This window comes from Salmo trutta, chromosome 14 (assembly GCF_901001165.1).
Source record: "Salmo trutta chromosome 14, fSalTru1.1, whole genome shotgun sequence".
Taxonomy (NCBI): domain Eukaryota; kingdom Metazoa; phylum Chordata; class Actinopteri; order Salmoniformes; family Salmonidae; genus Salmo; species Salmo trutta.
Genome location: NC_042970.1, coordinates 63,063,470 through 63,077,565, shown reverse-complemented (window position 1 = coordinate 63,077,565; position 14,096 = coordinate 63,063,470). Strand labels below are relative to the sequence as shown.

Below are 14,096 nucleotides of genomic sequence, written 5' to 3'. Positions count from 1 at the left end.
CTAGAAGAGTGGAGGACCGAGGTAAAGACAGTTTAAAGTTGGATATTCGCGCTTTCAAACCTCAATAGCTTTCAAACCACTTGAGCCACAGACTCCAAATAAGTGTCATGATGTTGGAAAAATTGCGCACATTGCACAGGTCTTATTTTCACGATTTGGACATTAATTTGCTTTCCAAAGCTAATAAACTTGTGGAAATGTGAGCAGCATTTTGTATTCGTAGTTGAATTAGTTAGGGAGCGTAAAAAAGTAAAAATGTCAATAGCTCCTTGGTCATGTGACCTACTTGACTCAAACAAGGTTCAGAATGTCCACTGACTACCCTTCTATATTGCACACCCTTTGGTTTGTCCATGTTCATCTCACACAATTTTACATGAATTTTTCAACCGTTCTAATTTCAATAGCTCCTTGGTCATGTGATCTACTGACTTCAAACAAGGTTCAGAATGTACACTCAGTGGCCCTACACATTGCACACCCTTTAGTTTGTACATTATCAAGTCAGTAGGTCATATGACCAAGGAGCTATTGAAATGTTATTTTTTTTTAATTCATGTAAAAACATGTGAGATGAAAATGGACAAACTGAAGTATGTTCAATATGTAAGGGTAGTCAGTGGACATTCTGAACCTTCTTTGAGACAATTGTATTATTTTACCTTTATTTAACTAGGCATGTCGGTTAAGAACAAATTATTATTTTCAATGACGGTCTAGGAACAGTGGGTTAACTGCCTTGGTCAGGGACAGAACGACAGATTTGTACCTTGTCAGCTCGGGGATTCAATCTTGCAACCTTTCGGTTACTAGTCCAACGCTCAAACCACTAGGCTACGCTGCTGCCCTGCTGCCGTCCAGTAGGTGACATGACCAAGGAACTATTGAAATTATAAAGTTTGCAAATTTAATGTAAAAAAACATCTGAGATGAAAATGGACAAGCTAAAGGGTGTGCAATATAGAAGGGTAGTCAGTGGACATTCAGAACCTTGTTTGAGGTCAATAGGTCACATGACCAAGGAGCTATTGAAATTAGAAACATTGAAAAACATTGAAAATTAATGTAAAATTGTGTGAGATGACAATGGACAAACTAAAGGGTGTGCAATGTGTAGGCCCACTGAGTGTACATTCTGAACCTTGTTTGAAGTCAGTAGGTCACATGACCAAGGAGCTATTGAAATGTTAAAGTTTGAAAAATTAATGTAAAAACGCGTGAGATGAAAATGGACAAACCTACGGGTGTGCAATGTGTGTATATGCCATCGGGTTAGCTAGAACCACTTTTGAACATTTTAGGAGTAACTGAAATTTTAAAAATTGTATTTGTCAATATGTTAACGGTCCCTAACTGCTGTTGGTGGACGTAAGGAAAACTACAGGGGAATATCCGTCGAATATCCAATCTGAAACTGGCTTTACCTCGGTGAGTGGAGGCTGTTATAGCAGCAAAGGGGGAACAAACTCCATATTAATGCTCATGATTTTGGAATGAGATGGTCGACGAGAAGGTGTCCACATACTTTTGGTCATGTAGTGTATGTAATTTAGATATCCACATCAATATTTTTTGCAATACTGCTAAAGGCTACTTGGAACATGCAACCAGAAAATTAAGTATTTATTTTTGAACACTTGGAGGTGCCCTTTTCCATTGTGTTGTACCACCTTTTGCGTGAAGACAGTAGGTAATATCAAGACATTAACTACATTCAAATTGACGTAACAAATGTATAGTTGAATGATTTGGGGATTAGAAGTACTACCCTTTAAAGTGAAACTTCCCATTAACAATTATTACATAATCAAAAGATACCGTTGTCGGCAGGATTCGAACCTGCGCGGGAAGATCCCAATGGATTTCTAGTCCATCGCCTTAACCACTCGGCCACGACAACTTGATATCTTATATTTGAAATTGTTCCCAATTTAACCTATATCCATTTAAACCTGCTGCTATTGATCATTTTTTAAGACTATTAGCTATTTCTTAAACTACCATTCACTGTGCTGGCTGCTTCTATTGAAAATGTAGCTATATCATCGAAATAATTAGACTTCTGCCTGCTAGAGTTAATAAAGCAATGTGCTTGCTTTAAAGAGAAAAGCCTTGGCATAGACATACTACAGAGAGCAGGCACCAGTACACTGGACATAGTAGGCCTTATCTAAATAGGCTACATCTGAGTACATAAACCACAGACTGCAATTAAACATCATGTAGCTAGGCCCTATCATAAGAGAGAGATTTAGGAAACATTGTAGCAACAAAGAGAAAAAAAAGAAACAGTGTTGCACCACAACTGCTGCATTGGTAGGTTATGTCACCATCATTCCATGGTGATGGAAATGTTCTGATGTTATACGCTCTGATCTAGAATGTTGAATGATCTCTTCATAATATCCACTGTGTGCATCAATAAGTAAACACAATGTATAAAATGCATACAATTATCCAATACAATATCTTATGAGTATTTTTTGCCATTAAAATAAGTTAATCGAATAACTGCATCAAAATTACAAATGGAGTCTCTTTGATAACAACAACAAATCAACTACCAATAGCTACATGATTTAAATGTTGACATATAGTGAACTTCTGCCTAATATGTGATAATATTTGCTCTAACTCTGAAACAACAACTTGGTTTCATGATACTGATCTTTCCTGTGGCCGACTACGTATGCCTGCTTACATTCTGGCTAGAATGACGACGTCAGCTGCAAATTGACAACGCTTTTACATTGTAATAAATCGATATTTTCTTGATTTGTATGAATTGACGTGACAAGCGAACGTAAATAAACAATCGTGGGGGCATCACGTTTGCATGGATAACACAATTTATGAACTAAATGCGTCTACTGTGGAATAGTAGTCACGTGACCTCCATACAGGGCCTGCTGTCTGTTTTCAGTGGAGGGAGATATCCGAAGAAAAATGGCGACTGCAGGCGACCTAAAGCGGGACGCCGGCCATTCTATTTGAACATTCTACTAAAAATTGAGCCCGGGGCTTGGTGGGGCTAATTGAGACTATCGCAACGTTGGTTAGGGTTTCCGAGGTTGCCCGTTTTCTCGGGTTTGTGTGGACTAGTCGCGCGCCAAAATTGAAATAAAAAATAATACATCTGCTACAATGCGAGGGAGAAGAGGAAGGCCGCCCAAACAGGCAGCGGAGATGCAGGAGGTTTCCCCTGGGCCGGTTCGCGGTTCAAGAGGGAGAGGGAGAGGTAGCCGTGGTAGGGGAAGGGGCCGAGGACGTGGCCGCGGACGGGGTTCAGTGGTGGATACCGGCGATACAGAAATTCATCGGAGAGAAAACTACCATTCGTCCAGGGGCCGGAGGAAAGTTGGAGCAGCGACGACATCGCGGGGCAGAGGAAGAGGCAGGGGTTCGAGAGGTGGTCGCGGCAGCAGGGGGAGACGGCCACTGTGCAAGGTGGTTTACGATGACAACAGCGACGAGGAAGAGGATAATATTAGTTTGAGGTCGGAGGAAGACGAACTTTTACACGAGAATCCCTCCTCAGACTACGAAGAGGAGGCCGTGGACAATGAGTCCGATTTTCTGGAAGAATTACCAGATGAGGATGATGCTAGCTACTGTACAGATAGCAGCTTTCGGAGCCATGATAGCACGCACGGCAGCACTCCAGGTACGTTTGCTTGCAAATGCAATTTAGAAGCATTTTTCAAATGCACGCCAAAGTGTTACAGTTTTTATTTAGCACATTTGGGAAGTAAGCTGCATTGTTCAAAATGGAGATTGCACTCATAAACAGGCCTTTGTTTAGGAGCTCTGGTGATCGTTTGCTAGTTCGCGCACAGTGAACAATACTGTCACCTCGCATGTTTTCTGTTATAAAAGAAATCTGCAACTATCGGCAAAAATGAACACGAATTTAACGATGGGGACTATTGTAATGTAGAATTATTCATTTGCATAATTGCACCATTTTGCATACAACATATTAGGCGTTAGTTCCAGATAAACATTTAGCTACTTTCCATTCATTCATTTAGCAATTATCGTCAACAAGCATGCCATGCTGCACTATGTGGCTACAAAATATCACGATAAGATTTATACCTTTTTGTTTTAGAACTGCGCGTGCATGGCATGGCATGAATATACTGTTATACAGTTCCTGTAGTAGATGTAAACAATAAAAGGTCAGTTTCATCAACTAGTTGTAATTTATCCCCCCTCCTTTAGTTTAAACCATTTTTTTCCTTCAGAAAATCAAGTGTTGCGATATATTTCGTGAGATTGTGGTCAAATCAGCTTGACAGGGCATCGCGCGGCCCTTTGTTTTGAAAAGAGGCGCTCTAATTTCACCTGTTGCAGCTTGAACTCATTATTATATCACGTACTAAATTGTACGGTAACCATAGCAAAGACAATCTATCAATGTAAACGAACAAGAGCAAAGGTAACCGTCTTTGAAAAATAATTGTTTAACTGTAAAGTCAATAGTTTTGATCTTGTATAATGTCAAAACATGAGTGAAAGTGATATTGATGTCATTCATGTACTTTGGACTTCATGTAGTCCATTTTCAAAACATTTATGCAATATTAAGGAACCATTTTGTATTTTTCAGGATTATGCATAAGATTAGTATAAATTATTGTATATTTTCTGATATCATATGGTGGTCACTAAAATCTTAAATTATCATAATTCCACATGTTCCTGTAGACCTGGAATCGATCTGCTGGTTCATAATGCAATGTAGAATAATATTTCCATACAATTATAGATTTATTGAAATGGTATGCGTCCTAAAAATATCTGTGAATGTGTTTCATAACTTGCCCCACATCTCATAAGCACAGATGTGTACAGCCTAGACAACATGGTATTTCTTGAATCATAATTCTATCTCTCCATTGCACCCCAGTGACTGATTACGCAAATAACCTCCTACCCCAAATAGGCCCGATTAACATGTGAATATGGCTGAATTGTTCAAGGAGTTGTTTATGTGCCTTTCATATGACATTTAATCACACACACTAATTTTATCACGCTGAGTCACAAATACATGCTTACACATACACAGACTCTATGCATAGGGCGGGAGGAATGAAGGCAGAGGTTTTTGTACACAGCCCTCACTGGGGGCACACGCTCAGGGGAGAGGTGCTTGTTGGTCATTTTTAATGTCACCTCATCTATGCCTACACCCTGTCTAATGTTTGAAATCTAATTTAAAACTACAGTATATTAGTTGTTATACCTACCTACTCTAGCTGATATCAGAGGGTGTGGATCCCAGGCTTTATGTTTCAGATTCTGAACTTGATCAGGGCCCATATTCATAAAAAGTGCTGATCTGGGATCAGTTAAGCCTTTTCGATCATAATGAATAAGATTAAATGGGCAGAGGGAGCTGTCCCTAGATCAGCACCCATACTCTGGCCCAGGGTAGAGTGAGTGAAGGAAGGCCAAATTCTCCACTGCACAGTGAATACTCAAGTACCAGGTGCTAGGTCGGCTTATTTACATTTTTAAGACCTGATTTTTTTTTTAAATGTACTGAGTAAATCAGAAGTTCTCTTTCCAAAGGGAGAAATTATGTTTATAGAAGAGATTCAGACTTTATATAAACCGTGGGATTTATGGAAGGGTAAAAAATACAAGTTGGTTATAACCAACACACTGTACTTAAAAGTTGACATAGCGAAAGTAATGCACACATTCACAGAGCTGTTATCAATAAACAGAAACAAAATAGTTACACACTCAAATGTGTTGAATAAGAAGCCCTGCCTGTTTGATAGAAACATCGACAGCTGTTATGGTTGATGGAAATTGTGCTGCCTGCTTTGGCTCATGCGGTATGTATCTAGTTTTGTCTTTGTTTCTCCACCTGTTTTTGTTGTGTTTCTCAGAGTCCAGCACTCAGTATTGAAGGGCCTTTTTTTCCTGACCCCATTTTATGTCTCTTGATTGATTTTAATTATTTACATAATTTATAGCCCCCTCTCTCCATCCCTCTCTGTCTCAGGCCGGAGGGGCAGACACCCGCACCGGCCCCGCTCGCCCATCTTCGAGGCCAAGGAGGTGCCCTCCCTGGAGCTGCCCAAGTCCTCAGAGGACCTGCTGGTACCGGCCAATCAGCTCCTCAACATCTCGGCCGTCTATGAGGTGCTGCGCAACTTCGGCTCGGTCCTGCGCCTCTCGCCGTTCCGCTTCGAGGACTTTTGTGCGGCGCTGGCGGGCCAGGAGCAGTGCACCCTGCTGGCTGAGACCCACACCGCCCTGCTCAAGGCCATCCTGCGCGAGGAGGACACGTCCAACACCACGTTCGGTCCTGCCGACCTCAAGGACAGCGTCAACTCCACGCTCTACTTCATCGACGGCATGACCTGGCCCGAGATGGTGCGCGCCTACTGCGAGAGTGACCCAGAGTACCGCCAGGTGCTCCCTTTACTGGAGGGTGAGGAGTACCCCTACGAGCCCCTCGAGAGCAAAATTAAGGTCCTTCAATTCCTTGTGGACCAGTTCCTGGCCACTAACCTGGCTAGAGAAGAGCTAATGTCGGAGGGGGTGGTGGCGTACGACGACCACTGCAGGGTGTGCCACCGGCTGGGGGACCTCCTCTGCTGCGAGACGTGCTCAGCCGTCTACCACCTGGAGTGCGTGAAGCCGCCGCTGGTGGAGGTACCCGAGGACGAGTGGCAGTGCGAGGTGTGCGTGGTACACAAGGTGCCCGGCGTGGTGGACTGTGTGACGGAGGCGCAGAAGAGCCGGCCATACATCCGCCAGCTGCCAATCGGCTATGACCGCCACCGCCGCAAGTACTGGTTCCTGGACCGCCGCATCGTGGTGTAAGTAGACAACAACCAACAGACGTTCACTCACTCCAAAATTATACTCAACAAAGATATAAACGCAACATACAATCATTTCAAAGATTTTACTGAGTTACAGTTCATATAAGGAAATCAGTCATTTTAAATAAGTTCATTAGGCCCTAATCTATTGATTTCACATGACTGGGCAGGGGCGCAGCCATGAGTGGGCCTGGCAGTGCATAGGCCCACCCATTGGGGAGCCGGGCCCAGCCAATCAAAATGTGTTTTTCCCCACAAAAGGTCTTTATTACAGACAGAAATACTCCTCAGCTGTCTGGGTGACTGGTCTCAAACGATCCCGCAGGTGAAGAAGCCAGATGTGGAGGTTCTGCGGTTGGGCTGTGAGGCCGTTTGGACGTGCTGCCAAATTTTCAAAAATGATGTTGGAGGTGGCTTATGGAAGAGAAATGAACATAAAATTGTCTGTCAACAGCTCTGGGGGACATTCCTGCAGTTAGCATGACAATTGCACGCTCCCTCAAAACTGGAGACAACTGTTGCATTGTTTTGTGACTCAACTTCACATTTTAGAGGCCTTTTATTGTCCCCAGCCCAAGGTGCACCTGTGTAATTGCCATCCTGTTTAATCAGCTTCTTGATATGTCACACCTGTCAGGTGGATGGATTATCTTGGCAAAGGAGAAATGCTCACTAATAGGGATGTAAACACATTTGTGTTCAACATTTGATAGAAATAAGCTTTTTGTGCTTATGTAACATTTCTGGGGTCTTTTATTTCAGCTCATGAAACATGAAACTAACACTTTACATATGGGAGATTTAGTTCCCGGTTTCAACTGTACCGGGCAAATGGCAGACAGTGTGTATGTTTCAGCATGATAATGCACGGCCTCATGTCGCAAGGATCTGTACTGAATATAGTGTCCAAACTCCTTTTTAAAAGGAAAGGATGAGTGTTGAAGGCAACTGCCAATGGCTACCCCAGTCTTTCTATAGAAAGGTCCTTTGGAGGAAGAATGTGGGGCATGTATTTGACACTTTTGTCTAAACCAGTGTTTCTTAGGTAGCCTAGCGGTTCGAGGGTTGGGCCACTAACTGAAGGGTCCCTGGTTTGAATACCCGAGCCGACAAGGTGAAAAATCTGTCTGTGCCCTTGAGCAAGGCACTTAATAATTTGCTCCAGGGGTGACATACTACTATGGTTGACCCTTTACCTGGTCTTGGGGATGTTTTTGGCCTTGCACTACACAGCTGATTCAAAGGATCAACTCATCAAGCTTTGATGATTTCAATCAGATGTGTAGTGCTAAGGCAAAAACTAAAATGTGCACCCCCTTTGGGCCCCCAGGAACAGGTTTAAGAAACACTGATCTAAACATTATTTACAAATTCAACATGTTGGTGTTTACCTTCTGGGTATCTCAGCCTGTCGCACCTCCAGCAGTGCTCTTAGGTCAGCTACAGGATAAAAACATTTTTGGAGAGAAGACGTGCAACTTCTATGAGACATGCTACATGTATAATGGAAATATGAAGAATAATACATTTGGCAGTGCTGACAAAGATTGGGCCAGGATTGATTCGCCTTGCTACCCTATAGGCAAGCAACAGGGACTTGAATTTGATGCACACTGCTAATGGGAGCCAGTGGAGAGTGTGAAGGAGTTTCATACAGTCTGGTAAGGGGCCATAATGGAGTTGTTAACTGTGACAGAGGTATTGGAGCAGGCAGGCTTTTCCAGGGAGGAAGAGCAAATTCTCTTGTCAATGTTGAGCTTGAGGAGGTGGGCTAGCATCCAATAACTGTGTGATTGGAAAAGTCAGGTTTCAAACCGTGCCCTACCCCTCCCCTTGGCCCTAACCATTTGTTTCTGCAGATCTGTAAGGTGTGAGATCCATCATTGCACTGCTTATAGCCTACCTACCCAGACCCTACAGGTCTGCAAACATTGTGGGGTTAGGGCCATGGGGGACGGAGCAATTTACGACTGGCTTTTTTACAAAGCATTTAGATCTAACTTTCTTGCCTGGTCTTTGAGATGTCTTGGGTTTTTAATCCAGTGGACAATGATATAATGCACATTGCTCTGACATAACCATAAAGTACATGTTAGGACTAGTCCACAAAATATGTTGACATGTAGTAAATTAACTGCCAGTTGGTAGATGCAAAGATGATCTTTAGCTGACTCAAAGGTGTCTCCATTTTAGCAAATAACTCTCCCACTGACAAATGTAGCTGGCTAGCTAGCTAGGATCATTCTATTCGCTTAGCTAACATTGCATTAATGAAATAAGCATTTGTTATCCAACTTGCTAGCTAGCAAGCTAGGTGAAATAGTTGTTTATACGTTGGCTAAAAACTAGCTTAATTCAAAAATGTGTTCATTTAGCTATACAAGCAAGCTAAAACGGCACAGCTCTGAGAAGAAGCCATGTCGACCAGCTGACAGTTTATTATTCTAGCTAGCTGATTCAAGGGTGAGCCGAGAGACATCCGCACGAGCGCAGCCATCTACACAGGAGTGTTCACAACTAGCTAACAGGCTCGCGGCTAATGCAGCAATCGCTATGCTAACATATAAACAGTTAACTCTTGCCGTTCCACCCTGTTGCTAAAGTTACCCGACACTAGCTAGCTAGCCAGCCACGACAGAAGCGCAAAACAATCAGAAATATATTATAAAAGTGATCATTACTTATTTATTTACGTGTACAGTGTCAATTTCAATCAGGCACTGACATTATCCACCAAAGAAACACTGTTAACCCAGAATCAAAATTGAAGCAGAAGTGCAAGCAATTGACCCGTGATCATGTTCAAACTGTGAGCTTTTCTTACATGACAGATGGCACTCTTCAATGTTCGCTTTTATCCAGAGCGGCTTACATCACTTTTTTAGCTTCTCTGGTAAGGTATAGAAAGGCCAATGCCTCACTTGTTTGAAGGATAATGACAATGTAAACACACAAATATTAGTAAGCGATAGCATATACGCCAGCTATTAAGCACTAGTCACAGATGGTGTGGTAGCAGACTCCTTTAACCTGAGAGGAGAGTGTCACACACTCATGTACGCGCACAAACACACACACCTGAACAGAGGGATTCGGGGTAGCCTTCACTGTCTCATTGCCACTCCCACTCAAGAAGGTGGCCTTCACCGGGTTGCAGTCTAATCGATCTTCACCATCCCCATAGAGAGAATGAGTGTGTGTGTGTGTGTCTCAAGTGGGTGTTTGCATCCTGAGAGGATGCTGACTAGATTGTTGGAATACTGCCTAATGCTAGTGAGACCCAGGCCTAGACCCTGCTGTGCACAAAGCTGTCCATTTTGTCATTTTGTTGATATTTGAAGTGGGTCTATGTCTGTGCATGCCTAGAGCGCTCAAAGGTCTTGCAACTTTAATTTCCCAATAATCATGTTTTCCTTGATTGCAGCTAAGTCGATGTTAAAACTTGAAGCGCAATTCCACCACTTCTCAACCTCACTTTCATTGTCTCCAGCACAATAGCAGTGTCTACATACAGTGTATGTGAAAACTGCGCATTTTCTACATTCTACCAGATGACGTAATCAAAAGTTAAAACATTTTAAAAAAATGGTGAATTTTCAAACACTATGAGATTCATGGTGACGTGGCGCAATAAAATACCCTCCCTCTGGCTTGAAACTCATTTCAGGTTTTGAAAATCACAGATTTTCTAACTTTTAATCCTACCTTGTGATGCCACAGAGAAGCATTTAGGACCTTATCTTTGCAACCACAGATCATAGAAACACACCGTTTTCACATATCTAGACACCCGTATGGTGCTGGAGGTAATGAATATGAGTTTGTAAAGTGGCAGAATGGCCCTTTTAAGGAAAACTGGCACCATAGAAGACACGTATTAAATAGTTGACAGTACTATGTCCTTACAATGGACAATTTACAATGGCAGGTGTTTGCCTAAATGTTCTTCATTCTACTGCTCGTCATTTGATGATGGCATCAATTAATCAAAGACATTGATCTCTTTCTCCATCCTCTCTTTCTCTCTTATTCTATCCCTCTCCGTCTCCCATATTCTCTCCTTCCCTGTCCCGCCATCTCCCTCTTATCTCTCTCCCCTCCTCTTTTTCTCTCCACCCCCTCCACCGGTGTCTCGCTCACTTCCTCCACCCCAGTGAGGAGGACGGCGAGCAGGAGGACAAGACCATCTGGTACTACAGCACCAAGGTGCAGCTGGCTGAGCTGATCGACTGCCTGGACAAGGGCTACTGGGAGGCCCACCTGTACGCCACGCTGGAGGAGATCAGGGACGAAGTGCACACGCACATGGACATCACCGAGGAGCTCACCAACAAGGCCAGCGGCGTCAACAAGTGCTTCCTCACCGCTGCCAACGGTAAGACATGTGGACACATTCAGATAGGGCATGTTTGTTCTACATAACCTACATCTATCTGACATGTTGAATAAAGTAGAATAAAAATGTCTATTAATGGCATTTCTGCAACGTTTACCTATTGAACGAGGCCTAGGGTACACACACACACACAGGTTTTGGGATTTCTTTTCTTATTTATTCTAGGACTAGTATTGTCATTTACAGTCATTTCAGAAGAAGGTTTTACCAGTTGTTTGCGTAGTTATTTACTATTACACTACCGGTATTACACACTGACAACGTGACTATTGAATGCAGCTCTCTGTACGTTGTTAGATAACTAACCTTACATTCCCCATAGTACACATCCTATTGTTTCCTTCCTTTTGAAAGCTTTACATTGAATCTATTGAGACCCCAGTGAATTTTGAGCACAGTTTGGTAGGGTAAAGCTGTTATGTATTTGTTTTTACATTATAAAGTAAGTTTAGGCTTTTTCTTCAAATAAGACAGTTTGGTTGTGTCCTAAATGGCACCCTATTCCCTATGTAGTGCACTACTTTTCACCAGGCCCCATAGGACTCTGGTCAAAAGAAGTGCACTATAAAGTGAATAGGATGCCATTTGGGATGCACACATAGTCAAGAGCGGGTACTTCCAGTAATTAGCGTTTGACTCTGACAAATAAAATCAATGATTGGTTGTTTGGCTGTTGCCCGTCTGAGGGAAAGGAGCACAATTACAGCATGCCTGCCTCAATGGAATAGATTATAAATCTCTCTGAATTGGGCCACTCTGTCATTTCCATCAGTCATTGGTTTTGCCTCTTGACAATGCTCAGTGGTTTGGAGAGAACTACTAGTCTATTACTCTATTCCCCTTTCAGTTCTTCCCCTATGGTGAATGAATGGTGTTAAGTGATGAGCAAACACTTACTCTGACTGTGTCCCAAAATGGCAAATGTAGTGCACTACTTTTGACCGGGTGCCTTTTGGGACGCAGTTCCGCTCTGTCTTTTGTTGATATTCATCATTGGCATCATTTTCTCTGTTCGGTTGGTTCCAACGAGGCTGCAGATTGCCTCCTGCCCACGGCTGCACCTCTAAATGTCTCTGTGTTGGTAATGTGAGGGCGCTGATCTACACGGCAGCGCACGCACACACACACACACACACACACACACTTACTCACTCAGTTCAGATCCATGGTATTGGGTGTGTGTGTATGGGTTTTACAGTTATGACTCATGCAAGTTGTGTACATTAGCATTTTGTGTGTGTGTGCATGTTTGTTAGGAGGAATGTGCACGTGCACATCATGTAAGGCTCTAGATATAGTAGTCCATATATGGTAGTGTTGTGGGTCATTTTTTTGTTTTTAAAAACAACAATTCACCATGTCAGTTCCATTATTTTAATTCCAATTTGTTCTGTTTTTTTCTGTGAGCTCAATGTGCACATCGCGCTGCAGTTTCTCTAGAGATAAATCACATCATGCCCGAACTGTCCGATGAAGTAGGGAGTTGTAGTTTCCAACAGGCCAGTGTTCTACATTGTTTAGCGCAGAAAAAAATATAATTAACTACGATGACCATAATCCATTGCACAACTACTTGTCCTGTCTGTTTCTTTTACCGCGTGCTACTGAAGAGAGAAGAAAATGTATGATCTAAGTGATTGATAGTTGGTATTCAGCAGTCATAAAAGTATGCCTTATTTACTTTGAAGAACTACTAAAATAATGATTTTGTCAGACAGCATAGGTAGCAGTTTTATAGAGATGAGATGATGACTTTGTATTAAATAATAAAGTTATAATATACACAACGACTGAAATATTTAAATAAAGTAATGTGAACAGCTGATGGTTAATAAGTCATTGGCAGTCACTACCATCGTGGGACTTTTATTCATTAACTTTGGCTCATTTGGTAGAGCATGGTGTTTGCAACGCCAGCATGGTGTGTGCAACGGGTTCGATTCCCACGGGGGGCCAGTACAAAAAAATAAAGAAAATGCATGAAATGTATGTATTCACTACTGTAAGTCGCTCTGGATAAGAGCGTCTGCTAAATGACTAAAATGTAAATGTAAAATGTTTTATTCTGTTGTTGCAGCATTCAACCCACATAGTGCATTTAATGTTTAAAAAAAGAATTGAAAGAAAAAAAATCATAAAAAAATGTTGATAATTGAATCGACCTCAAAAAGCACTAATCACTCAGCACTAATGTATGTGACTAGCATACTGCTGTCCCTCTCCCACCCGCCTCTGTCAGATTATCATAGTGGATTTACCACTGCCTTCCCAAAGCAATATCCTAAATATTTCCAAACCCCTCCTATTTGGGTAAGTAGACCTTAATCAGTGGGGCAGTGGCAGGTTGGCTGGCTGGTTGTGTTTGAGTGCCTCTATCTCCTCCTGTGCTGGCTTGGCCTGGCTGTAGGCTCTTGGGGCTGTGGCACTGCTCCAGCAGGCTTCGCTGGGAGGAGGTCCAAGATAGCAGGACTGAATGCCTCTGAGGCAGAGCGAGAGGGTAAGGGGGAGAGCGAGAGAGATGGTCGGAAAGAGAGGCAATAGTCATTGGTGGGGTGAGGTTGAGGAACAGTGGAAGAATATGGAGGCAAAAGGTCAAGAAAGGGGAGGAAAGAGATGGAGAAAGAATGACGGAGATAGAGGAGAGAGAAAGATGACAGAAAGAAAGCGAGGGAGATGGAAGACGAGGAGGGACATGGCTGTGCTGGGTGTCCTCCTGTCTTCTATACGTAGCCAAGTTAGCCAAGACAGTCCAGCTGAGCCAAAGGTCCCTGGCTCTGAGAGTGTGAGGAGCTCCATTGTCTAACACCAGAGAGCCTGCCAATGACTCCTCCTCTGCCCAGTCTGTCTCC

General features: G+C 42.8%; 1 protein-coding gene and 1 non-coding gene across 6 annotated transcripts in view; one reads left to right on the top strand and one right to left on the bottom strand.

Moving 5' to 3' along the window:
- Nucleotides 1-1,818: 1,818 nt before the first annotated feature.
- On the bottom strand, nucleotides 1,819-1,900 carry trnas-aga (transfer RNA serine (anticodon AGA)). Its single transcript has one exon. It is a non-coding gene; the product is annotated as a tRNA-Ser (tRNA).
- A 792-nt stretch (nucleotides 1,901-2,692) lies between these two features.
- The window catches only part of LOC115208590 (nucleosome-remodeling factor subunit BPTF), a 53,794-nt gene continuing 42,390 nt past the window's right edge, over nucleotides 2,693-14,096 (top strand). For 3 of the 5 annotated variants that reach the window (XM_029776768.1, XM_029776766.1, XM_029776767.1), the window contains exons 1-3: nucleotides 2,694-3,664; nucleotides 6,023-6,845; nucleotides 11,006-11,226. In XM_029776768.1, the coding sequence (XP_029632628.1) occupies nucleotides 3,145-3,664; nucleotides 6,023-6,845; nucleotides 11,006-11,226 (1,564 nt within the window). In that variant the 5' untranslated portion in view covers nucleotides 2,694-3,144. Of the gene's footprint in view, nucleotides 3,665-6,022; nucleotides 6,846-11,005; nucleotides 11,227-14,096 lie in introns of all 5 variants that reach the window. The other 2 variants (XM_029776764.1, XM_029776763.1) reach the window with 1 other exon arrangement.